The sequence below is a fragment of the Huiozyma naganishii genome, chromosome 7, assembly GCF_000348985.1.
Source record: "Huiozyma naganishii CBS 8797 chromosome 7, complete genome".
Lineage (NCBI taxonomy): Eukaryota > Fungi > Ascomycota > Saccharomycetes > Saccharomycetales > Saccharomycetaceae > Huiozyma > Huiozyma naganishii.
In genome coordinates, this window is record NC_035928.1 from 469,261 (window position 1) to 491,820 (window position 22,560).

Below are 22,560 nucleotides of genomic sequence, written 5' to 3' on the forward strand. Positions count from 1 at the left end.
ATTATTTTTTCTGCTGTTTCCAGCCTTCTCTCCTTTTGAGCCCTCGCTGTTTTTCAGAGCATCTCTGTCGCCGGAGTGTGGCTTCTCGTGCGTCACAAATAGCACACCGGGCCAACTGTGGTTCTCGTTTGCGCTGACAGATCCCGAAGCAGATTTATGGCTTGGATGTTGGGAAAGGGAAGGGAAAGGTGGCTCGATGCTTTCTGGTTAATGCACCTGCAGGTGGTATATCTCTCCCCTGACCTTTTCCTTTTTATTTAAGCAAGTGGGTTTCCTTGGTGAGAAGATTGCTGATTGTTCTATTGCTTTTGGTTTTTTGCTTTCTGCAATTGCCATAGAAACTCAATCCAATTCTCGCTGCCATGACAGAAAGAAGACACTCTTTCCGTCAAGAGGACTCTGACAACAGTTTCCCCAACGAGTATGGTGCCGAATACAACAACGCCAACGAGGTCAGTTCGACGCCTGACCTAGACAACCTGGAGCTCGAATACGACCAGTATAAAGCTGACGAGTTGCATCCGCAAAGAACTATCTTGAGCAACCAAGCTGACACGGACCGCGAAAAAATTGCCAACGTGTTTGTCGAGGAGCAAAGCGTTAGAGACTCAAATATTCCTTCAGCTTCCATTGAGGAGTTACAATATTTTGCACACGAAAGCGACGGTGCCAAGGTAATACCCTCTTACGTGGAGGGGAATGTCACCGAGCTGGAATTCTTTAACCATAGTCTACGCAGTAAATTCACACTGAATGCAGCCAAGAACTACATCCTTTCCATCTTCCCGATCATCCACTGGCTGCCCCACTACAACGTCTACTGGTTTATTCAGGATCTGATCGCAGGTATCACGGTCGGGTGTGTTCTCGTGCCGCAATCCATGTCGTACGCTCAGATCGCGACTTTACCCCCACAGTACGGGTTGTACTCGTCCTTTATTGGGGCGTTCATATATTCGCTATTTGCTACATCCAAGGATGTTTGTATTGGTCCCGTCGCCGTAATGTCTCTAGAGACAGCCAAAATTATCGCCAGAGTCATGAAAAGGTTCCCCAACGACCCAGACGTGCAAGGCCCCATCATCGCAACAACAACGGCACTGCTGTGTGGTGGTATCGCTGCGGGTGTTGGGTTTCTAAGACTCGGGTTCCTTGTCGAGTTGATCTCTTTGAATGCTGTCGCAGGGTTCATGACTGGCTCCGCTTTGAACATTATCTCTGGACAGGTTCCAGCTTTGATGGGATACGGTAAGTTGGTCAACACAAGGACAGCGACTTACAAAGTTATTGTCAACACATTGAAACATTTACCAGACACAAAACTGGACGCCGTTTTCGGACTGATCCCACTGTTCATTTTGTACTTCTGGAGGTGGTGGTGTAACGGTTACGGACCAAAACTGACAGACAGATACTATCCAAAGGGCTCGAGGGGCAATTTCCTTTGGAAGAAATTTTACTTCTACGCGCAAGCGTCTAGAAGCGGAATAATTATTATTGTATTCACTGCCATCTCTTGGTCCATCACGAGACATGTACCTTCGAAGGAAAGAAGAATCAGCATTTTGGGCACTGTCCCCAAAGGTTTGAAAGACGTCGGTGCTATTAAAGTACCACCTGAATTGCCTGCCAAGATCGCTCCTGAGCTACCCGCGGCTGTCATTGTCCTGCTATTGGAGCACATTGCAATTTCAAAATCGTTTGGGAGAATCAACGATTATAAAGTTGTTCCAGATCAGGAGTTGATCGCCATTGGTGTCACCAATTTGATCGGTACCTTTTTCCATGCGTACCCTACTACAGGGTCATTTTCCAGATCTGCCTTGAAGGCAAAGTGTAATGTGAAGACTCCGCTTTCTGGTCTTTTCACAGGCTCGTGTGTTCTTCTGGCGTTATACTGTTTAACAGGCGCCTTTTTTTACATTCCTAAGGCAACACTATCTGCTGTCATCATCCATTCGGTTTCTGACTTGGTGGCATCGTACCACACGACGTGGAACTTCTACAAGATGAACCCATTGGACTTTGTCTGCTTTTTGACCACTATCATCATTACAGTGTTCTCCTCCATTGAAAACGGTATCTACTTCGCCATATGCTGGTCATGTGCGCTACTGCTTTTTAAAGTGGCCTTCCCTGCTGGTAAGTTTCTAGGTCGTGTTGAAATCGCCGAGGTAGTTGATGGTGAGATCATTAACGACAACTCCGTGGTGATGACCACCGATGACTGTGTGAGTGAGTTTGGCGGTAATAAGGAGTTTAGTAAGGACAAGCTGAATGGGAAGTCTGATTTCATCGTGAAGGACAAACTGGACTCTACGGCGTCGTCGTCCTCAATTGCTGAGAACAAACTGAAATACTACACCAAGTGGGTGCCCTTCGACCACGCTTATACGAGGGAATTGAACCCAGATGTCACAATCCAACCGCCGCCACCGGGGGTCATCGTCTACAGAATGTCGGACAGTTACACGTACATTAATGCGTCAAATCACTATGATATAATTATTGATGAGATCAAGAGAGTGACAAGGAGAGGACAGCTGTTACAACACCGTAAGAAATCAGACAGACCTTGGAACGACCCTGGTGAATGGAAACCTCCCAAGTTTTTGTCGAACGTGTTGCACTGGAGAAAAAATAAGAAAAAGAACCAGACAGCGGACGTTGAGAGTCTGGAGACGGGTATTGTGAGGGACGAAAGACCCGTGCTGAAGGTACTATGTCTGGACTTCTCTCAAGTGGCACAGGTGGATTCGACATCTCTACAGTCTTTGGTTGATTTGAGGAAAGCAGTCAATGCGTACGCGGATAGACAGGTGGAGTTCCATTTCGCCGGTATTATATCGCCTTGGATCAAAAGAGGGTTAGTCAAGATTGGGTTCGGCACTGTCAACGAGGAATTTAGCGACGAATCGATCATTGCTGGTCATTCTAGTTACCATCTGGTGAAGAATACCATTGGAGATATTGAGAATGGGTACCAGGTCAAGACGGCTACTGGTACCAACTTACCGTTCTTCCACATCGATATTCCAGACTTCAAGAAATGGGATATCTGATTCCCTGGAGCTATACAATATCAACACTTGATAAAATTGGGGCTGTGTTAGAACTTGCCAAAACAAAAGACGTTGCTACACATGCATATCCATACCTTATAAATAAACAATTATACGTATAGACTTTCCTTAGATGAAACTCGGTCTCGTCAACATGGAAAGATGAGAAAATATTCCTGTTATAGTTTCTTATTGCTTTCGTAATAAGCATCATTATCGTTATTCAGGGTCAAGCCAGTGTATAGAAGAAGAAGAGGAGAATAGTAAAATAAAAAAAGGTGCTCATATTGGTGTGAGTGGGACTGCGCCTCACACGATGTAGATGAATATGAAGAGCGCGCTGACACATAGGATGATGGCGAAGATGAGCAGCGTAGCGTTCTTCATTCTTTGCCACCACATCCTGTCCTTTATCCTGGTAGCCTTTCTCTTGAAGCTGTGGCTTGTTGTGTTGAGTTGCTGCGTCTTGTCTACAAGCAGGGACACTCTCTCCTGTCTCTCGAGGAACTTGTCGATGTTGTCGTTCATGATCTGGATAACGTCTTGGATTTCGTCGTCCGTGCTTTGCAAGGGGTCCCCCTCCGACGGATGCAGCATGTGCTCGTTCCTGTAATTGAGCAGCTCTTCGTGGAACTTGTCGAGGATCTCCCCAATGTGCACTCTTAACTCCATGTTCGACTCTATCTCGTCAAAGGGCAACTGTTTCAGCTGGCTGAGCACCCTGATGGGGAGAATCTTTGGGATATCCGTCTTCGTAAAGCAGACAATGAGAACCCCCTCTGGAGCCGTGGTGTAGTAGGAGTCAAACCCATCTAGCAAGTTCATAGACACTTTCGTCACTTTGTTCCCGTGGACGTTGACGACTTTCGGAACGATCATCTCTCGTATCAGCTTGCTAAACGGAAGCTGGGAATCGCTCGTTGAACCAGCACCAGCTCCAGCACCATCAGTGGACCCACCAATAGCCCCGTAGGACGCCGTGTCCTTCCCGGCGACCGCATCCTGGAAGTAACTCGAACAGACCTCACCATCCTTCAGCACCTCCACATAACTAACATTGAACCGCTTCATCGTAACCGCACGTATCCTATACAGCTACTGCCCCCCGTCGCACCTGATCTTGCGCAGGACCACAAGAGCTCCGGGGGGGGGGGGGCTTTAAACGGTACAACATCAAACAAATCCCTATATTAAACCCGTTGTCGCAAAATTCACTCGTAAATCGCTGGGTCACTGGACACGAACCGGGCGTCGCAAAAGCCCTTCACGAGGTACTGGACGGTCCTGTCGTGGTCCTTCCCCAATTGTAGTGTCCCACACGGGTCGAGCAGTGACTGTGGTACTCCATGGGAGTTTCCCTGGTCAATTGCGGGCTTTTGCCGCACGAATTGCAGGTTGCAAGGACACGCGGTGCCGTAGACGTCCGATCGCAGCTGACCCTGCGCGAACTGACCCCACAGTTTATGTGCAGTAACGATCCCAAGTCGTCGGTCCCCCGCAATGTCGTTTTCGTAGAGCTGCGGACTCTGTGCTGTTGTATCGTGCCCCAGTAAGAAGATATTGTCTTCTTCGTCATCGTCGAATGGCACCTCCGGCAGCAGGTGTTTCCGTCTCGCACTGTTCTCCAGAGCAAACAGTTTGAGGAAGTTCGGTGCTGCTGATCTTTGTCGTGTTCTTGTCGCGGTCAGTTCTTGCCATTTGTGATCTGGTGGGGCCTCGTCCTGTTTGCGATGCAGAGAAGGGGACCTCTGGTCACACTGTTTGGATTTCCGATGGAGCGTATAGATGGGCTTCCCTGGGACAAGATCCCTTGCAGTGTCCCACACATGGTCTGTCAAGTCCAGCTCGCCCAGGTTCAACGTTTTTACCCTCACCTGATCCTGGGGACAGCTCATCGGGAAACTCGCAGCGGTGGGGTTCACAACGGTGGGATCCGACACAGCATCGTTCTGTAGTGGGTGTGACACTGCACGTACACTCTCCACAGTGTGCACGTCAACATGCCTCGCGGTGCCAGCACTACGCTGCTTCTTCGGTGCCTTCCCCGGCACGGGACAGCGGCACTTCACCCTATCTAGCGAAACACTCAACAACCCCCACGAACCAGCAACGGATTGTACAGCACGATCATGGCAGTGTGGCAACAGCGTAGCAGCAGGATCAACGAGTGGTGTTCGATGAGCATCTCCCCCACGAGAGGGCATCACAACGTCTTTACAGGTACAATTTTCAATCGATTAACAAATGCGGGGACGCATTACGTAGTGGTCGATGCACTTACTTAGTTACTTAGATTACTGGTCCGTACCGTTGGTCTCGTGTGCCGTGCTGGTGGTCCAGGGCACCTACGTGCCCTGGACCGGTTCGTCTGCGGGGGTGGTCTGCAGCTGAATGGTTCCGGGCGCGCTGAACGGCTGTGCGGGCTGAGCGGGCGATGCGGAGAACGATGAACCATAGCTGCTGCCACTGCTGTTTTGTGGCGGTTCCGTGTCAATATTCAGAATAGCTGCAGTTGCAGTCTCGGCGAGCTTCTTTTTCTTGCGCCGCTCTCTGTCGTCGTAACCTTTCCTCTGCTTGAGCCTTAGTGCTTCGAGTTCCGGCACGAACTTCCAACGCAGTTCCGTTTCCAGCTTGTTCACACAAGACGAACAGATGAAGGGCACGATGGTGGAGGATGACAATGTTGTGAGTTGTTCTCTCCGGTCCGTCGGCCTTTTATGTTGCGCGTGGTCCACTGACTTGTCTTCGTGATCCTCGTTCCTCTCGGGCACTGGTTCCTCCTCCTTCACTGCTTCGGCAGAGCGAATACGCGTGGACCGTCTGCTCCCGAGTGGCGGGGGTGCAGTTCGTTCGAGGGACGCTCCTCCAGGGGCACTGTCGCCGTCCGGTCCCAAAGAAACAACTGCGAAATTCTTGATCGTTAGATGCTTGTATTCCTTCTTGGTGTTCACCTGCGCTTGCATCTGCGACAGCAGTTCTATCAGCTGTGGTGGTTGGCAGGCCCAGTGCTGCCAGGTGTGGCAGACCTCACAGCAGACCATCGGTTTCCTGAGCACCCGGTCCGCCGCGAAGTCGGTCTCTGAAGTCGGGGAAATGTCTTGCTCCGTGCACATGCAGCGGAAGATCCACTGCTGCGAGTCCGGAGTGTTCTCCTCTGCCTCAGGGATCTCGATTCCCAGTATTTTAGCCTGCGCGATGTCCGCCTGCGAGATGCATAGGCCCGATGGAATCTCCTGCGGTTCTGGAACCAGTTCGGGTCTCTCCGTTGCAAACCCGTTGGGGACGATCCGTTCCGTAAAATGTTGCCCCCGTTGCAAGATCATAGTGTCCAATGGCGTGATGGTTTGTCCCTGTTCTATGTATTTGGGTAGGTGTCTGTTGTTGGGTCTCTGCAACTTGAAGTCCGTGTCGAATTTGGTCCACACGAGCGACCACATGACGTCCCTGAGTTTCTTGTTGCACTTGACCATGATCCTGTGTCTATTCTTGAGGAACGCGTGTCTGTGGTCGACCTTCTCGTAAAGCGCGTCCGTTTTCTCCTTCTTCTGGCTCACTTCTTCCCTAGCGACGAGTCTCGAAGACCGTTTCCTCCGGTTGACAAGCTCCTCCATGGACTTATCTCTTGCGAGCTGTGCATGTAACCGCACTGCATAGAGCCGGTGCGCAAGCTTGGACTCTATGTACTCGTGCAGTTCTCCGATCTCGGATTGCTCGACATACTGGAGGAAGGATCTCCAGTCGTACGCCTTGACCGTGTACTGCACGGATACACCTTGCATGAATACATCAACCTTCGAGGCCGTGTCTAAATTGCGCAGTTCGACCCCATTGGGGGTTTCGCTTCTGAGCGTGCAGTCCCTCAGTTTCAGCGGGACAAGGTATGCGGGCGGGTCAGGGATCTGCACCGTCTTCTCCAGAACACCGCCGTGTGTTGGAAGCACGATGACCGTAGTGGCGTCGTCCTTGACGTACTCGATCTGCTGGAACATATCGAGATGCGCCGTGAGGTAGTTCTTGAACACCATGCTTCTCATCTCGATGATCCGCGTGATACGGTATAACACTTCGAATTGATCGTTGAGGGGCAGTTCCATGAAGGGACCTCTGTACCCTGATCCGGGGAAGTAGTGTTCCAACTGTTCTGGCACGAGTTCATCCCATTGAGCAAAATCGAAGTGCTGTTTCCCGTGAGCCAATTGCGCGAGTATCTTCGCCCTGAGTTGTTCATAGTAGCCAGTAGCAGCCCCCTCACCTACACCAAACAAGTCTTGCCACAACAGGGACTCGTCGAACTTGAACCCGCGCCACAGCAGTTTCACACCGTGTAGCACACCAGTGATGTAAGACTCACACACATTGTTCAGCCACGCGACAAAAAACTGGTAACCCTTCGAGCTGATCAAAGCAACAGCAGCACTTTCCCCGGGCAATTGACCCTCCACACCGACACGCAGTTTCCTCACCTGCTGCAGCACCTCGGGGGAAACGTACTGCTCCCAGGACTCCACGTTCTCGTGCACAAAATCCTCGCTCAAATCGGGCAAAACCTCGGGCAAACTTTCTTCCGCATATTGCACCCTTGCTGCTCCCCTCGTACGTCTCCCGCTCATCTGACACAGTCCTCACACAGCAGCAGAACACTCTCCACCAACCACCCCAAACCATCGAAGTCTTCACCATCCGCTGCTGCTCATCTTCGAAGTTTTGAACAAAAAACTGTCACCCGGACACCGCAAAATATCGCAGTGGAAGCCGTTGAAGCGACGGGGGGGAACTCGCAGACGCCGAGGACCTTGATGTGGGGCTGTGTTCTGGTCCAGGAGGGCACCCAGCAGCAACGGTATAAGTGGGAACGAGCGGTGGTTTGGCCCCTGAAGAAGAAGTAAACGCACACGCCGGATTCTCCCCGTTTTGGAAGGGAATATATTAGCGGTACAATGCCGGAGACGCAGGATTACTACGTGAACACGCAGTTCACGATGGGCCGTACGGGGATGCCCACGCCCGTGGCGACGCCAGACGCCGGCAGAGATGCGGGTGCGGTTGGGGCCAGTGCTGGGGCGGGTGTCCCGCCCCCGCTGAGCCCTGTGGCGCCAGCGACGTCGCGAATGATGATGGGCAAGAAGGCCCCTGGGCAAGATGCCCTCCAGAAACCGTTTGCCGGTGGTGCCACGTCGCCTGCAACAGGATCTCCGATGAAGAGTCCCTCACAAGGGTCGCACAGCGACCCTAAACAGTTTCATAGGAGGGCGCTGGGCGATTGGGATTTCCTCGAGACTGTCGGGGCCGGGTCGATGGGGAAAGTGAAACTTGCGAAGCACCACCACACAAACGAGATATGCGCGATCAAGATTGTGAACAGGGCGACGAAGGCGTTCCTGCACAAGGAGCAAAACCTGCCGCCGCCCAAGAGCGAGCAAGAGATCCTGCAGAGGCAGAAACGGCTCGAAAAGGAGATCTCTCGGGACAAACGTACAATCAGAGAGGCATCATTGGGCCAGATCCTGTACCATCCGCACATATGCAGACTGTTCGAAATGTGCACCATGTCGAACCACTTCTACATGCTCTTCGAGTACGTCTCTGGGGGGCAACTCCTCGACTACATCATCCAGCACGGATCGCTCAGGGAACATCACGCTAGGAAGTTTGCAAGGGGGATAGGGTCCGCTTTGCAGTACCTCCACGCGAACAACATTGTCCACAGAGACCTCAAGATTGAAAACATTATGATATCAACCTCTGGTGAGATTAAAATCATAGACTTCGGACTATCGAACGTATACGACCCAAGGAAACAATTACACACATTTTGCGGGTCGCTCTATTTTGCAGCTCCGGAATTGCTAAAGGCAAGGCCGTATTTGGGGCCAGAAGTAGACGTGTGGTCCTTTGGTGTCGTGTTGTACGTCCTCGTGTGCGGGAAAGTACCCTTCGACGACGAGGTCTCCAGTGTCCTTCACGAAAAGATCAAACAGGGGAATGTAGAGTACCCTAACCACCTATCCATAGAGGTCCTCTCTTTGCTCTCCAAGATGCTTGTCGTCGACCCAGAGAGAAGAGCATCTTTGAAACAGGTCATAGAACACCCCTGGATGAACCGCGGGTACGACTACATAACTCCATCGTACCTCCCAAAGAGAATTCCGCTTACACCAGATATGCTCGATCAGGCGGTCATCAAGGAGATGTTCCGCCTTGAATTCATAGACAACATCGAAGACACGCGCGGTATTCTTACCAGAATCATCACGGAAGAAAGCTACGTGGAACTGAGCAGACAATATTGGGAAAATGTGGCTAACATGAAGAGAAGTAACCCAACGGGCGTATTTTCAAGCTTCGACGACCCAACAAGGGCGTACAGCCCACTGTTGTCGATATATTACCTCATTTCGGAAATGCTAGCTAGGAAACTAGCCAAATTGCAAAGGAGACAGCAGGCACAGGCACAGGCGATGCAACAGGAAAGTAGGTCGCAGGACTCGACGCAACAGCCATCGGAGAGAAAGAGTCTACAACAAGCAGTACAGGTTCAACCGGGTGAACTTGCTCCAGAGACATCACCAATCGCTGAGAAACAAGCAGCCCCACAACACCAGCAACAACCGATGCCGTTCAAATTTGTCAAGGGACTACAGACTCCAACTTCAGATAAGAGACCGTCTAATGATACTCTTATGGCCACTGGTAACCTTCAAACTACAACTGAAAACACAACTGCAACGCCGTCCAGCCACACGACTCCGGTGCCGTTCTTAAAATCGCCAGTCAGACAGGGCAACTACGGAGGTCCTGAAAGACCTCTACAAGTAATGGTCCCACCAAAACTATCCATACCAGAACAAGCACATACTTCGCCGACAAGCAGAAAGTCATCCGAAACACACCAAACTTTCGACAACGTTCTCTCACCTGTACCAACTGACATTTCCACTCAACACCAATTACAACAGGCAATGTCTCCAAGGGAGTCACAGGACAGTGCTGCAAGCAAAGCGTTTGGTGGAATCTTCAGAAAACTGTCGCAGAAACATAACTCTCCGCCAATCTCAAGCACCAACAGTTACCAAAAAACGGCACCTCAAATCGCAGAACAGCACACAGTGGGCACTCCAAACTTATTAATACATAACCGTGGGGCGATCGGCACAAAATCACACGCACGCACAGTCTCAGAATACGTGCCAGCTTCGACAAGGATGGGGTCCTACGGCTCGCCTGTAGAGCCAAGCCCTACAATCATGCCGCCCATGAGATCTGCGTCGCAGAAACAGGCCAAGAAAACGGATCTCCCAGCACTGCCCTCAAACGCGGAGGCTCTGCTCCAGCAGCAAAGAGAGAGAGAAATCGAAAGAGGCGTTGGCAACCTGGATATGAATGAAACTACAAATGCTACTAAGGCTACGGATCAACAGGACGAGGGTTTAGACATCGGCGACACCTCCATGGAGGAGAACGGGCCATTGCCACCTCTGAATGTCATCAAGGGTCGGAAGTTCCACCCTAGTGCCAGGGCAAAATCGGTTGGTCATGCTCGTAGGGAGTCTTTGAAATTCATGCGCCCACCGGTGCCTACAGCTACATCAAATAACTATCAAGAAGTCAATGACTGGGGGTTTCTGGAAAACAGCGACGATAACAAATCGGACAATACCGGTGGGTTGAGCGCAGGGAACACCAACACTTCGGGGAATGTTGTGCAAACAACTACTTCCAACGGCAGTCTTGTACGTACCAATTCAGCAGCGTTGCATAATGCCATGGCTGCTATTCCTGAGTTGACGGACGAGCAAATTCTGGATGAGGCTTCGAAGGCTCCAGCAGGGGAAATGCTCTCGATTGATTACCCACGTTCTTTGTTTTTGAAGGGGTTTTTCTCAGTACAAACAACCTCTTCGAAGCCTTTGCCCATTGTTAGGTACAAAATTATTACTACTTTGAGAAGAATGCATATCGAGTTCAAAGAGGTGAAAGGTGGGTTTATTTGCGTGCAGCGGCAGCCTAATATCAATCTATCAAATGTTGAATCCATAAGCGAAAATAATAGTAACAGAACCTCGTCGTCGCAATATTTGAAGGCAGATAACCAAAGGAGGAATCTGTCTCGCCATAGCTCCATTAGGAGACAACAGTCATTGAAGCAAGGATATCCAGGCATTCCAAACACGCCCCACTCTTTTGCACATCACGAGAGAAATATATCTTTACTAGCTTCCCCGCTGAATGAGAACGCACATAGTAGCGGGTTGCAAGATTTGTCTACTGCGTCTATCGAGGAGTTTACTAGCCCTGATGATATTCTGACGACCTCGAAAGCACAAGAGATGAACGAAATTGATACAAACACTGAGACAGGAGATGCGTCCCGGGAAAAGACGCCAATCAAGTTCGAAATACATATCGTCAAAGTCAGAATCGTTGGATTGGCAGGTGTTCATTTCAAGAAAGTGTCAGGGAATACGTGGCTCTACAAAGAGCTAGCCTCGCACATATTGAAAGAACTGAACCTGTGATAGCCTCTTGATTTTTAATATGGATGACAAGCAGTGCAGAACGGGTGTCATGTTGATCATCTATTACAGCATTCTTTGAACACACACAACTGTATACTGTTTGTAAATTTGATGTGTACGTAGTCATTTGTTTCGTTAGACTCTTTGGAAAGTAATATTCCTTCAAGCTTTACATTGTTTTGATTCTTTTGATACAAGCTGTTTTAAATATAACTTTATACAATTTCACGTAGGCGCATATGACCTGACTCTAGAGAAAGTGAAAGGTTTTTCGTTGGAGATTGAGCAATCTGAAATAGCACCTTCACTGTCTTCAACAGTAGAGCATATCCATTTCAACCTCTGGTGCGGTTTGTTACCGTGCTTCGACACAGCTAGAGTTTCATTGAAAACATATTTCTGAGTGGTTCTTGTGACAGTTAATCGTCCAAAATTATCATCGAAACCGAGACTCCAATGACAGATATCGCTATCCCTAGGTTTTGAATCTCTAGAAAACTTTTTTACCACGTGTACTGGTTCATCCGTGGTTAAGAGTCTCAGTACGTCTCCATTAGGGTAGAATCGGAAGTATCTGTAATATGTTATCATATGCACGGGTCTTACCAAGGAGGAAGAGCCCTCTGCAAGTGTACCGTATCTCAAATAGTTTACCACGCTGATGTAAACGCCTTCGAACTTGATATACGGTCTATCCCTAAGCATCGAAATATAGTCTGTGTCCCAGAGTTCTCTTTCCAAGGTTTCGAGGTTACTGATCCCATTCAGAGCCATTGCTCGTTCATCGTATCGCTGTTTCGGGTATATGTATCCCTTGAAGATCTCGTAAGGGAACGAATTGTGAAAACACAGTTTATTGAATGTGGAACACGATAGGGAAAGGTTTACCCACGATTCACCTGATGCGAGAATAACAAATTTGATGATTCGCAATAGTATATCATTGGGCAGCATTTCCAATATCCAACAAGGTAAAATCTCTCTGGGCTCGTTGGCAGTGGTGTCCTCGTCTGTATCTGCAACGCCCAAATATGTCTCATCTAATTCGGCATCGTTCAGATTCATCGCTTCAACCCTTTTTAAAAGTTCCCATTCGTCATGCAACTTCTTCCTATATATCTTTTCGACATCGTCCCGTAGTTTAATGGCCTTGCGGTAATAAATGATGGCATCCGACATGGACCCGTCCTTCTCCTTTAATACTCCCTTTTCCCATGCAGAAAGGGCTTCGTTTACGCTGGAATCTGCAGCTGTATATAATTCAACATTAGCCATTATTCATTACATTCAGTGTATCGCCGTCAGCACTTCTCCATGAGGTACCCTGTTGTCCAAAGATGATTAACGAACGGAACTGTATTTTACCTCGTATTTCTTGTTTCTCTTTTTCCACATTTTTATTTTCGGATTGAAGCGTATTTCTCTACGACGATTCCCGCCACTGATTACAGAATATTGCGTTGCCATGATTGATGTTGAGATTGATCTGCACTTCTACGATGGGTCAGGGGACGGGTCTGAGGATACTGACTTTTTGTCTGCATTTACCAGATTATCAATCTCGTTCAGTAAAGTCAAATCAAAGTTATACTCCAGTGTAAAGTCATTACCGTGGGATAAGAAACCAAGTAGGTCATTGAAATCTGTCAAATCGGCGCTGCTCTTGCTGTCATCATTGCTCCTATTGTTTTCTATGAAATTCTTGGCCACTTCATACGTGACACTGTCTGATTCGAGAAAGTCGATGAAGAAATCGTAGTAATCTTTGCTGACCGCCCCTGTGTTCATGCACTGAATGGCCAGGATCCCGGAATAAATCATGTACAAACCACACCTTTGAAAATCCCCGAAATTATTTCTCCACAAAGATATCACGTAGAACAACTCCTCAATGAATAGTTCAATGATATTCTTGCTCTGATCTAGTTCAAAAATGAAGGGTTTATTGTAGGATATAAGAACGATGTAGAAGTGCAGCCACACGTACATGGTCGTCGGGTCAAACTTATCCAACTCTTTCAAAGTTTTTTTGTTCCATTTAATTCCCTTTGGTAAAGATTGTCTCCAGTTAGTCATTTCCGTGTTGAACTTGATTAGATGTCCACTTCTTCGCTCTATCGTCTCTGTCTGTATGAATATCTTCGTAGCGAAGATCTCGGAGACTCTTGAAAGAACTATTAGTTTCTTCAATGGGTTCGCCATAGACAATGGGACTCCCGGATTGAAAATGTAATCCTCAATACCCGTTTCAATGTCGGGCAACTCAAACGTCTCAGGGACGGTGGAATTGGACATACGCAGCGATGTAGATCTTCCAAACAATACGGATATCAAGTGGTCCGCTAGGTAGCATCCCCAGTAGATTCTGCTCCTGACGGCAAAATCCATCTTTGATAGTTCGTCCTCGTAGACGTGATTCCATGCCTCTGGACTCAAATGTAACCCGATCTCATGGGCAATTCTGAACGCAAGCCCCGATAAGTACCAAGCCATTGAATTCTCCGCACTGGCCACGTCATAAAACGCAAGACATAACAGGGTCTGGATGATAGCCAGTTTTGAAGAGGATGTTGATTCCGCCAAAGACCTATCGACCAATTGGAACACTTTTGTCAGTACAATCTGTTTAGCGCGATGGTAATACACTTCGGACTTCTCGTGTAGTTCATCGGTCACCATAGCTGCTTTAGCTCCAAGTGCGGAAATCGCGAACACAAGTTCTTCAGAGCAGTAGTAATCCTTCGTGGATTCGTCGCCGAAGAACGCACTCAAAAACGTTTCTCTGTGAATGAACATGTAGTGGCCTGGATACAACCACTTGAAGAATATGGAGAGTGACCTGAGTATTGGCGGACTTCGAGCCAGGTTCCGGATGGTCGCCTGTGCCTGTATGCGTGCTTCATTCGTAGCATGGTTTCTTTGCGCCTTAATGGAAAGCGAATTTGTGGGGTAGATGCTATTCGTCTCCAATGTGTGTACCTTTGGAGCAGCAACATGGTTTTGAGATAAGATTAAATTGGACGGTGTAACATCCCGTGAGGTCTCGTATGACAATGGTGACATTCCTGTAGCAGAATTTTCTTTAGAATCCTCGAACAATGAGATAAGACGTAATGCGTCAACTCTTTCAGCTTCGGTGGGTGCCTCCCGCGCCTTAACGATAGAACTTTCTAATGTTGCTATGTGTTCTTCTAATGTAGTTAAGTAGGATACTGACTTGCGTTTACTCCTGAGATCCTCATGTGTGAAGATGCATTTCATGCCTGCCCTCTGGCAATTGGAGCATGGGGACTTCATGTTACATTTCTTCCTCTTGTGTCTGCAATGCAAACATGCTAGTCGTTTTGGTTTAACGGTTTGTAGAACAACTTGGTCCTCCTTCATTACGGACATTGGCTTGATGGATTTGTGTATGATGCACCTGGTAGCTCATCGCGAGGCATCTGCTACCAAAAAAAAAAAACTGTCAACACTATTTTATAACTTTGTGATACTTAAGGTGGACGGGTATTAGGTGATAGTTCTTTATAAAACTGATGTTAGTTAAATAAGAAGATGGAATGTATAAAACGCAGATTAGATATTGTCGGGGTGAAACCGATCAATCCCGCAGAAAGTCTATTAGCAACTTGTTAAACCCAGAAGGGTTATCCAAGAAGAGGTTATGTCCCGCTGAGGGCAGTTCCGCGTACACTGCCTTTGCAGGGACGTACCTCTCCTTATTGATCTCTTGGACCATCCCGTACCCTGCCTCTTTGTTCATCCAGTCGTGGTCTCCGTAGACCATCATCAGTTTGTTCACTTTCAACCGTTGGATGTTATCCAGAAGCGGGTCTCTTGCCAGCAACTGCCTTGTGAACAGATGTGTAAACGCGGTGATGTTTGCAGAGGGGAATGTGTGGGCCCCGTAGAACACGTGGTGCAAGTACGCGTGGTACGCTGTGCCCGGGACGTTACTGTACCGCGACGCGATGGCTCTCTTAGCCATGTGGTTCCCCAGGGGTCCCATCTTACGCAGGACGTTTAACTGGTTGTTGAAGAGATACCCGGGGACCGTGAACGGTCTGTAATACAGTGGTGACGTTGCGTCTATATCAGTCAGGTCGTATGTCTTACCAACGTCCCATTTGTTGGACACTGAGTCTATATTGCGTTCGACTCCCAGTGGTGACAACAAGACCAGTTTGTCAACATGTTTGGAGTACTTGATAGCGTATTTGAAGGACATGTACCCACCAAACGAGTGACCCACGACGTTTATGTTATCAAATCCGTGAGCCAATCTCCATTTTTCAATTCTGTCCACAAAATAGTCCTCGTAGACACCTGGATCATCCAATACCCCACTACTGGACATTTTAGAAGGTGGTTCGCACACAACAGTCAAAGACCCAGTTTTCTTATCCAGTTCCTTCCAGTGGACCGGCTGGCCCTTCACCTTTGGGCCCAGCATAGGTGGTTCCCTGGAAAGCCCATTAGCTGGTAAATCGACGACGCACAGGTCCGAAAACGCATTACTAAGCCCAGCGACATTCAAATGGAACGCCATCGACGAAGCTGCGTACCCGTGAATGAGCACCGTAGGGGTATGTACCGCGATCCGGTCAGCGTCCCCCGAATTCTGTAACCTCCACTCATTAATCTCATCTGCCACCATCATCTGTGAGAGTGTCACCCCTGCAGGCAACTGTTCCCGCACACCGCTTATCACCGCCGCCTCCAACTGGGACAACTGTTTCCTGTCCTTGGGACTCATCAAATCGACCACATCTTCCACACCAGCAACACCCCCCGCACTAGAACAAAACGACCCCCACAGAAACGCCATCTATACGTTGTATTTGGTCATTTGTGCGTAACAAGAATGCAAAGACGAAGCACAGCAGCAGCTCTGGATTATCCGATGCTTATATAGCATGTGTGATAATCAGTGTCTCTATTGTCCAAAACTGCTGCGCCAAGACCGGAACTGCAAAAAGGCAGGAAGAGGTTCGGCCGAACAAGTCTCCGCGGAACGGACGGGCGAGCCTGGCACAATGCCGGTTCGGTTCCGCGGAACGGAAAGGTTGGGCCACGCTGTTCACAATCCCACCTAGAGGGGTCCACGAGGCTTAAGTGGTCACTTGCACTGGGCGTGGCTGCCATCGTAGACTTGCTTGCATGATCTTGAGCGGAAGACCTGCTGTAACCACCTTCGCTGGAACACTCTCTCTCCTCGTACGCTGTGACAGACCCAGCACGCTGTATTCTTCGTCGCTCTGTACGAACAATTTGATGTCGAAAACGTCGCTGTAGTTAGTAGTAGTAGTAGTAGTAGTAGTGGGTGATGTACGATGGTGGTGGGGCATAGGTGGGTGACCGCGCACGCAGGATGACGGTCGCTGGTGAGGTGGTGGTGAGTGGTTTGGACACCGCGTCTGAGTGCGAGTCCGAGTCAGACTTCGAACTGGACCTGGCCCTCGTGGAGGCCGAGAGACAATGGCAAGAGTCTTTACAGCAGCTGAGCACGGTGCTCACGTGCGTCGTGCTGCCCATCGTCGGGAAGTTCCTGGGAAGGAAAGTAGTCAAGGATCATATGGCAACGGGCAGCGAAATACTTTTTTCCATTAGCCAGGGTGCGGTGTTCTGCACCCTTACATACACACTTACATATACGTCTCTCTTCTTTGTAGTGGTGACTCACATAATCACACATTATTTGATATTTTTTTTTCTATCTGTTTTTATTTCTCGAGGAATTATTACAGCTCGAGAAAGGTTTGCGTGCTAGCATCGCCCTGCAAGAGTGTCTCTCACGTTTGCTTCAATCGCGTCAGAAAGCTGAAGTATACAAACACAACCTGCAGAAATATGGCAACAGTTCCGTTGGCGAAAGTGCCTATTCTCGGGAAGGACACTGTGCATGTGGGTTACAACATCCACGAGCACATCGTGTCCACCACGATCCACGATTGTCCATCGTCCACTTACGTGATTGTCAACGATGCAAACGTGCAGAAACTACCTTACTTGAAGACCATAAAGTCTGAGATGGAGAAGCAGTTGCCCGAGGGCGCCCGTGTGCTCCACTACATCACAAAACCTGGGGAAGCGAACAAGACGAGACAGACGAAGGAACAAGTGGAGGACTTCATGCTGGACAATGGTTGCACTAGGGACACAGTCGTGATTGCCATTGGTGGTGGGATCGTGGGTGATATGATTGGGTACGTCGCGGCCACTTTCATGCGTGGGGTCCGTGTCGTTCACATCCCAACGTCGCTGTTGGCAATGGTGGACTCATCCATCGGTGGGAAAACCGCTGTGGATACACCAATGGGGAAGAACTTCATTGGGGCTTTCTGGCAACCACAATTCGTGTTTGTCGATATCAAATGGTTGGAGACTTTGCCCCGTAGAGAGTTCATCAACGGGATGGCCGAAGTCATCAAGACTGCTTGTATCTGGGACGCAGCAGAATTTGCTCGTCTAGAGGAAAACGCGCAAACTTTCTTGGATATCGTCAACAACGCTCAAATAGTCCAGTACTCCGATGAGAACACGGGGGACGTGTACGAACTGTCGCAGACGGACATCCCCAAGATGCTAGAACACACTTACAAGCTTGTCCTCGAAAGTATTAAAGTGAAGACAGAGGTAGTGTCCTCAGATGAGCGGGAAACTAGCTTGAGAAACTTGCTTAACTTCGGGCACACCATTGGCCACGCTTTCGAGGCCATATTGACCCCACAGGCGCTCCATGGGGAATGTGTCTCCATCGGTATGATCTACGAGGCAGAATTATCCCGCTACTTGGGGATTCTATCCCCAACACAAGTCGCAAGGATTGTCAAGATTTTGGTGGCATACGGGCTACCTGTCTCCCCATCTGAAAAATGGTTCAAAGAGCTTACGTTACAGAAGAGAACTCCTCTGGACGTGCTTCTAAGCAAGATGTCCATCGACAAGAAGAACGACGGTTCCAAGAAAAAATGTGTTTTATTGGAGACCGTGGGGAAATGTTACGGGACCTCCGCCCACGTCGTCTCGGATGCAGACTTGAGATTTGTCCTTACAGATGAAACTCTTGTCTACCCATTCAAAAACATCCCAGCGAATCAAACAAAGACCATTACACCACCAGGATCAAAATCTATCTCCAATAGAGCGCTGATTTTGGCAGCTCTTGGTAAGGGTCCTTGTAGGATCAAAAACTTGCTACATTCAGATGACACGAAACATATGCTTAACGCGGTTCAAGAATTGAACGGTGCGAAAATTACCTGGGAGGATAACGGTGAAACTGTGGTCCTTGACGGTCAAGGTGGTGCCACTTTAACTGCCTGCGAAAACCCATTGTACTTGGGTAATGCAGGTACAGCCTCCAGGTTTCTCACCTCGTTTGCCTCATTGGTCAAGTCGTCCAAGAGTAAGAACCATATTATCTTAACGGGTAACGACAGAATGCAACAGAGACCCATCGGACCCCTGGTCGATTCCTTGAGAACAAATGGTACCAAGATTGACTACGTTAAGAATGAGGGATCTTTGCCCCTTAAAGTCTACACCGATACCCATTTGCAAGGTGGTCGCATTGAACTGGCTGCCACGGTTTCATCCCAGTACGTTTCGTCTGTTTTGATGTGTGCCCCTTACGCTGAAGAACCAGTCACGTTATCTCTTGTCGGAGGTAAACCAATATCCATCCTATACGTTGAAATGACGATCAAAATGATGGAAAAGTTTGGTGTCAAAGTGACTCAATCTACCACGGAACCATTCACCTACCACATTCCAAAAACTCAATATGTGAACCCACCAGAATACGTGATCGAAAGCGATGCCTCCTCGGCTACTTACCCATTGGCATTCGCTGCTCTAACTGGTACCACTGTTACGGTTCCCAACATCGGTTCGGACTCGTTGCAAGGAGATGCAAGATTTGCTAGGGATGTTTTGGGACCCATGGGCTGTACTGTGGAACAAACAGCCTCTTCCACCACCGTCACAGGGCCACCTGTTGGTCATTTGAAACCTTTGAAGCATATCGATATGGAACCAATGACTGACGCGTTTTTGACTGCCTGTGTCGTTGCAGCTGTCGCTCACGACAGTAATCCCGAATTCCACAATACAACTACGATTGAGGGGATCGCTAACCAACGTGTAAAAGAGTGTAATAGAATTGAGGCCATGGCCACTCAATTGGCCAAATTTGGTGTCAGGACGCACGAACTTCCAGATGGTATTCAAGTTCACGGTTTGGACTCTATTGACGAGTTGCAACTACCTCGTGACTCCACTGGGCCAATCGGTGTCGAAACCTACGATGATCATCGTGTGGCAATGAGTTTCTCGCTGTTGGCTGGGATGGTGAATTACAATAGTACTGAGAAGGATGTTGACCCTGTCAGAGTCTTGGAAAGACATTGTACGGGAAAGACCTGGCCTGGCTGGTGGGATGTTTTGCACACAAACCTGGGGGCTCGTCTAGACGGTGCAGAACCAATCAACAATGCCGCAACTAAGTCGTCAAAGAGTGTCGTTATAATTGGTATGAGAGCAGCAGGTAAGACTACCATAAGCAAATGGTGTGCTGCAGCCTTGGGCTATAAGTTAATGGACTTGGATGACGCCTTTGAACAAGACTATGGGCACGGGAACATCAAGGAGTTTGTTGCCCAAAATGGTTGGGAAAAATTCCGTGAAGAGGAAACTCGAATCTTTGAGGATGTGATTAACAAGCATGGAGATGATGGGTACATTTTCTCTACCGGTGGTGGTATTGTGGAAAATCCAGCATCTAGAGTTGCATTGAAGAAGTTTGCTGCCTCTGGTGGTTACGTTCTACACTTGCACAGAGACATCGAGGAGACTATCATCTTTTTGCAAAGTGATCCATCTAGACCTGCTTTTGTCGAAGAGATCAGAGATGTGTGGGAAAGGAGAGAGAAATGGTACAAGGACTGTTCCAACTACACTTTCTTTGCCCCTCATTGTTCGAACGAAATCGAATTTCAAAGTTTGAGAAAGGCTTTTAGCCGTTTTATTAACGTTATTTCTGGTAACGAGGAGATTGCGGTTCCAACGAAAAGGTCTGCTTTTGTTTGTCTGACTTTTGAAGATTTGACGGAACACACTTCCAAATTGTCTGAAATTGCCTACGGTTGTGATGCCGTTGAAGTCAGAGTCGACCATCTGGTTAAACTGGATGCAGACTTTGTAAACAGACAACTTTTCACCTTGCGATCCGCCACCGGAGGGTTACCTATCATTTTTACAGTCAGAACCAAGAAACAAGGTGGCAAATTTGACGACGATGATTATGAAACTTTAGAGCAACTGTTTAGTTTGGCCTTGAAGGCTGGTGTTGAGTTCATTGATTTGGAACTAACGTTGCCTACTGCCATCCAATACAAAGTCTTGAACAACAAAGGAAATACCAAGGTAATTGGGTCCCATCACGATTTCGATGCGGCATTTCCGTGGTCAAACTCGGAATGGGAAAACAGATACAACCAAGCACTATCTTTGGACGTTGATATTGTCAAATTTGTCGGTACTGCAGTGACTTTTGAGGATAACTTGGAATTAGAAAGATTCAGATTTTCTCATACGATTAAACCCTTGATTGCTATCAACATGGGTGAAATTGGTAAAGTGTCTCGTGTTTTAAACACTATCTTAACTCCTATTACGTCCAGTTTGCTCCCAGGCTCAGCTGCCCCTGGACAACTAACTCTACCCGAAATTAACAAAATCTATACATCAATGGGCGGTATTACACCAAAGGAACTATTTGTTGTCGGTAAACCAATTGAGCATTCTAGATCCCCCACTTTGCACAATACAGGCTATAAACTTTTGGGTCTGCCACACACCTTTGGGAAGTTCGAAACGGATTCAGCTGAGGAGGTTAAAAAGCAACTGTTGGATGGCAACAAAAACCTAGGGGGGTTAGCTGTTACTATTCCATTGAAGTTGGATATAATAAAATACATGGATGATTTAACACCTGCTGCAGAAATCATTGGTGCAGTGAACACCGTTATCCCACTGGGGGATGGTAAATTCAGAGGTGACAACACCGACTGGTTGGGTATCACTAATTCCTTGATCAGCAATGGTGTTCCAGCTAATGTCAGCGGTATGTGTGGTCTTGTTGTTGGTGCAGGCGGTGCCTCTAGAGCTGCTGTTTACGCATTGTTCAAGATGGGCTGCGCTAAGATTTACGTCATCAACAGATGTTCAGACGAAATGCAAGCTTTGAAGGCTTCTTTCCCGGTCCATTTCAACCTTGTTCTAGTAGAAACTGTTGAGGAAGCCGACCAAGTTGTTGATACTGTTTCTATGGTTATTAGCTGTGTTCCTGCTAACAAACCGCTACCAGACAATCTGGTGAGCAAGGTCGAACGCTTCCTGGCGAAGGGTGCTAAGGCTTCTTTTGTGCCAACACTTCTAGATGCTGCCTACAAACCTAGCATCACTCCTCTCATGAAGTTAGCAAGTGACAAGTACCAATGGCACGTTGTACCTGGTGCCCAAATGCTTGTTCATCAAGGTGTAGAACAGTTTGAGAGATGGACTTCCTTCAAACCTCCATTCAAGGGAATCTTTGACGAAGTTACTAAAGATTGACCAGATATACTCACCCTTTTTTATTTATTGTATGTATACGAGTAAAATGAATTCTATTGTACTGGAAAGTAAAGACTGTAGAGAGCAGTTCCTCTGCGGCTATCATCGTTTAGAGATGCAAGCAATCTGTATATGGAATATGGGTTTATGAGTTTTTCACTTCCATGAATGTATAAAACAAAATTTCAAGCCGAAAAATATTCGTGGTGCTATTAGTTTCCTATGCAAATACAATACAAAATATAGCGGGATAAATAAGAGATATTCGTAATTCACTTCAATTGCCTGAAGTGATAGGATATTTCCGTGTAGGTGGTGGTATAAAAAGGTACGATGGGTACAAACGGACCCCTTTCCGTGAAATC

At 48.1% G+C, this 22,560-nt stretch overlaps 10 protein-coding genes across 10 annotated transcripts; 4 read left to right on the forward strand and 6 right to left on the reverse strand.

Annotated features, from left to right (window-relative positions):
• Nucleotides 1–362: 362 nt before the first annotated feature.
• SUL2 (sulfate permease) lies at nt 363–3,062 on the forward strand (the record flags this gene model as incomplete). The annotated part of the gene is made up of 1 exon (XM_022609078.1): nt 363–3,062. One exon carries the CDS (start codon nt 363–365, stop codon nt 3,060–3,062), a length of 2,700 nt encoding a protein of 899 aa, XP_022465510.1.
• Nucleotides 3,063–3,371: 309 nt separating this feature from the next.
• NYV1 (Nyv1p) lies at nt 3,372–4,133 on the reverse strand (the record flags this gene model as incomplete). Its single annotated transcript, XM_022609079.1, has 1 exon — nt 3,372–4,133. One exon carries the CDS (start codon nt 4,131–4,133, stop codon nt 3,372–3,374), a length of 762 nt encoding a protein of 253 aa, XP_022465511.1.
• A 140-nt stretch (nt 4,134–4,273) lies between these two features.
• On the reverse strand, nt 4,274–5,266 carry GIS3 (Gis3p; the record flags this gene model as incomplete). The annotated part of the gene is made up of 1 exon (XM_022609080.1): nt 4,274–5,266. The coding sequence occupies one exon, from the start codon at nt 5,264–5,266 to the stop codon at nt 4,274–4,276; it is 993 nt and encodes a 330-aa protein (XP_022465512.1).
• A 141-nt stretch (nt 5,267–5,407) lies between these two features.
• On the reverse strand, nt 5,408–7,672 carry IOC2 (Ioc2p; the record flags this gene model as incomplete). The annotated part of the gene is made up of 1 exon (XM_022609081.1): nt 5,408–7,672. The coding sequence occupies one exon, from the start codon at nt 7,670–7,672 to the stop codon at nt 5,408–5,410; it is 2,265 nt and encodes a 754-aa protein (XP_022465513.1).
• A 327-nt stretch (nt 7,673–7,999) lies between these two features.
• On the forward strand, nt 8,000–11,578 carry KIN2 (serine/threonine protein kinase KIN2; the record flags this gene model as incomplete). The annotated part of the gene is made up of 1 exon (XM_022609082.1): nt 8,000–11,578. The coding sequence occupies one exon, from the start codon at nt 8,000–8,002 to the stop codon at nt 11,576–11,578; it is 3,579 nt and encodes a 1,192-aa protein (XP_022465514.1).
• A 225-nt stretch (nt 11,579–11,803) lies between these two features.
• HRT3 (SCF ubiquitin ligase complex subunit HRT3) lies at nt 11,804–12,853 on the reverse strand (the record flags this gene model as incomplete). Its single annotated transcript, XM_022609083.1, has 1 exon — nt 11,804–12,853. The coding sequence occupies one exon, from the start codon at nt 12,851–12,853 to the stop codon at nt 11,804–11,806; it is 1,050 nt and encodes a 349-aa protein (XP_022465515.1).
• A 219-nt stretch (nt 12,854–13,072) lies between these two features.
• Nucleotides 13,073–14,971, reverse strand: CHA4 (Cha4p; the record flags this gene model as incomplete). The annotated part of the gene is made up of 1 exon (XM_022609084.1): nt 13,073–14,971. One exon carries the CDS (start codon nt 14,969–14,971, stop codon nt 13,073–13,075), a length of 1,899 nt encoding a protein of 632 aa, XP_022465516.1.
• A 208-nt stretch (nt 14,972–15,179) lies between these two features.
• Nucleotides 15,180–16,406, reverse strand: KNAG0G02140 (uncharacterized protein; the record flags this gene model as incomplete). Its single annotated transcript, XM_022609086.1, has 1 exon — nt 15,180–16,406. One exon carries the CDS (start codon nt 16,404–16,406, stop codon nt 15,180–15,182), a length of 1,227 nt encoding a protein of 408 aa, XP_022465517.1.
• Nucleotides 16,407–16,949: 543 nt separating this feature from the next.
• On the forward strand, nt 16,950–17,348 carry MIM2 (Mim2p; the record flags this gene model as incomplete). Its single annotated transcript, XM_022609087.1, has 1 exon — nt 16,950–17,348. One exon carries the CDS (start codon nt 16,950–16,952, stop codon nt 17,346–17,348), a length of 399 nt encoding a protein of 132 aa, XP_022465518.1.
• An 80-nt stretch (nt 17,349–17,428) lies between these two features.
• ARO1 (pentafunctional protein ARO1p) lies at nt 17,429–22,195 on the forward strand (the record flags this gene model as incomplete). Its single annotated transcript, XM_022609088.1, has 1 exon — nt 17,429–22,195. One exon carries the CDS (start codon nt 17,429–17,431, stop codon nt 22,193–22,195), a length of 4,767 nt encoding a protein of 1,588 aa, XP_022465519.1.
• Nucleotides 22,196–22,560: the final 365 nt, after the last annotated feature.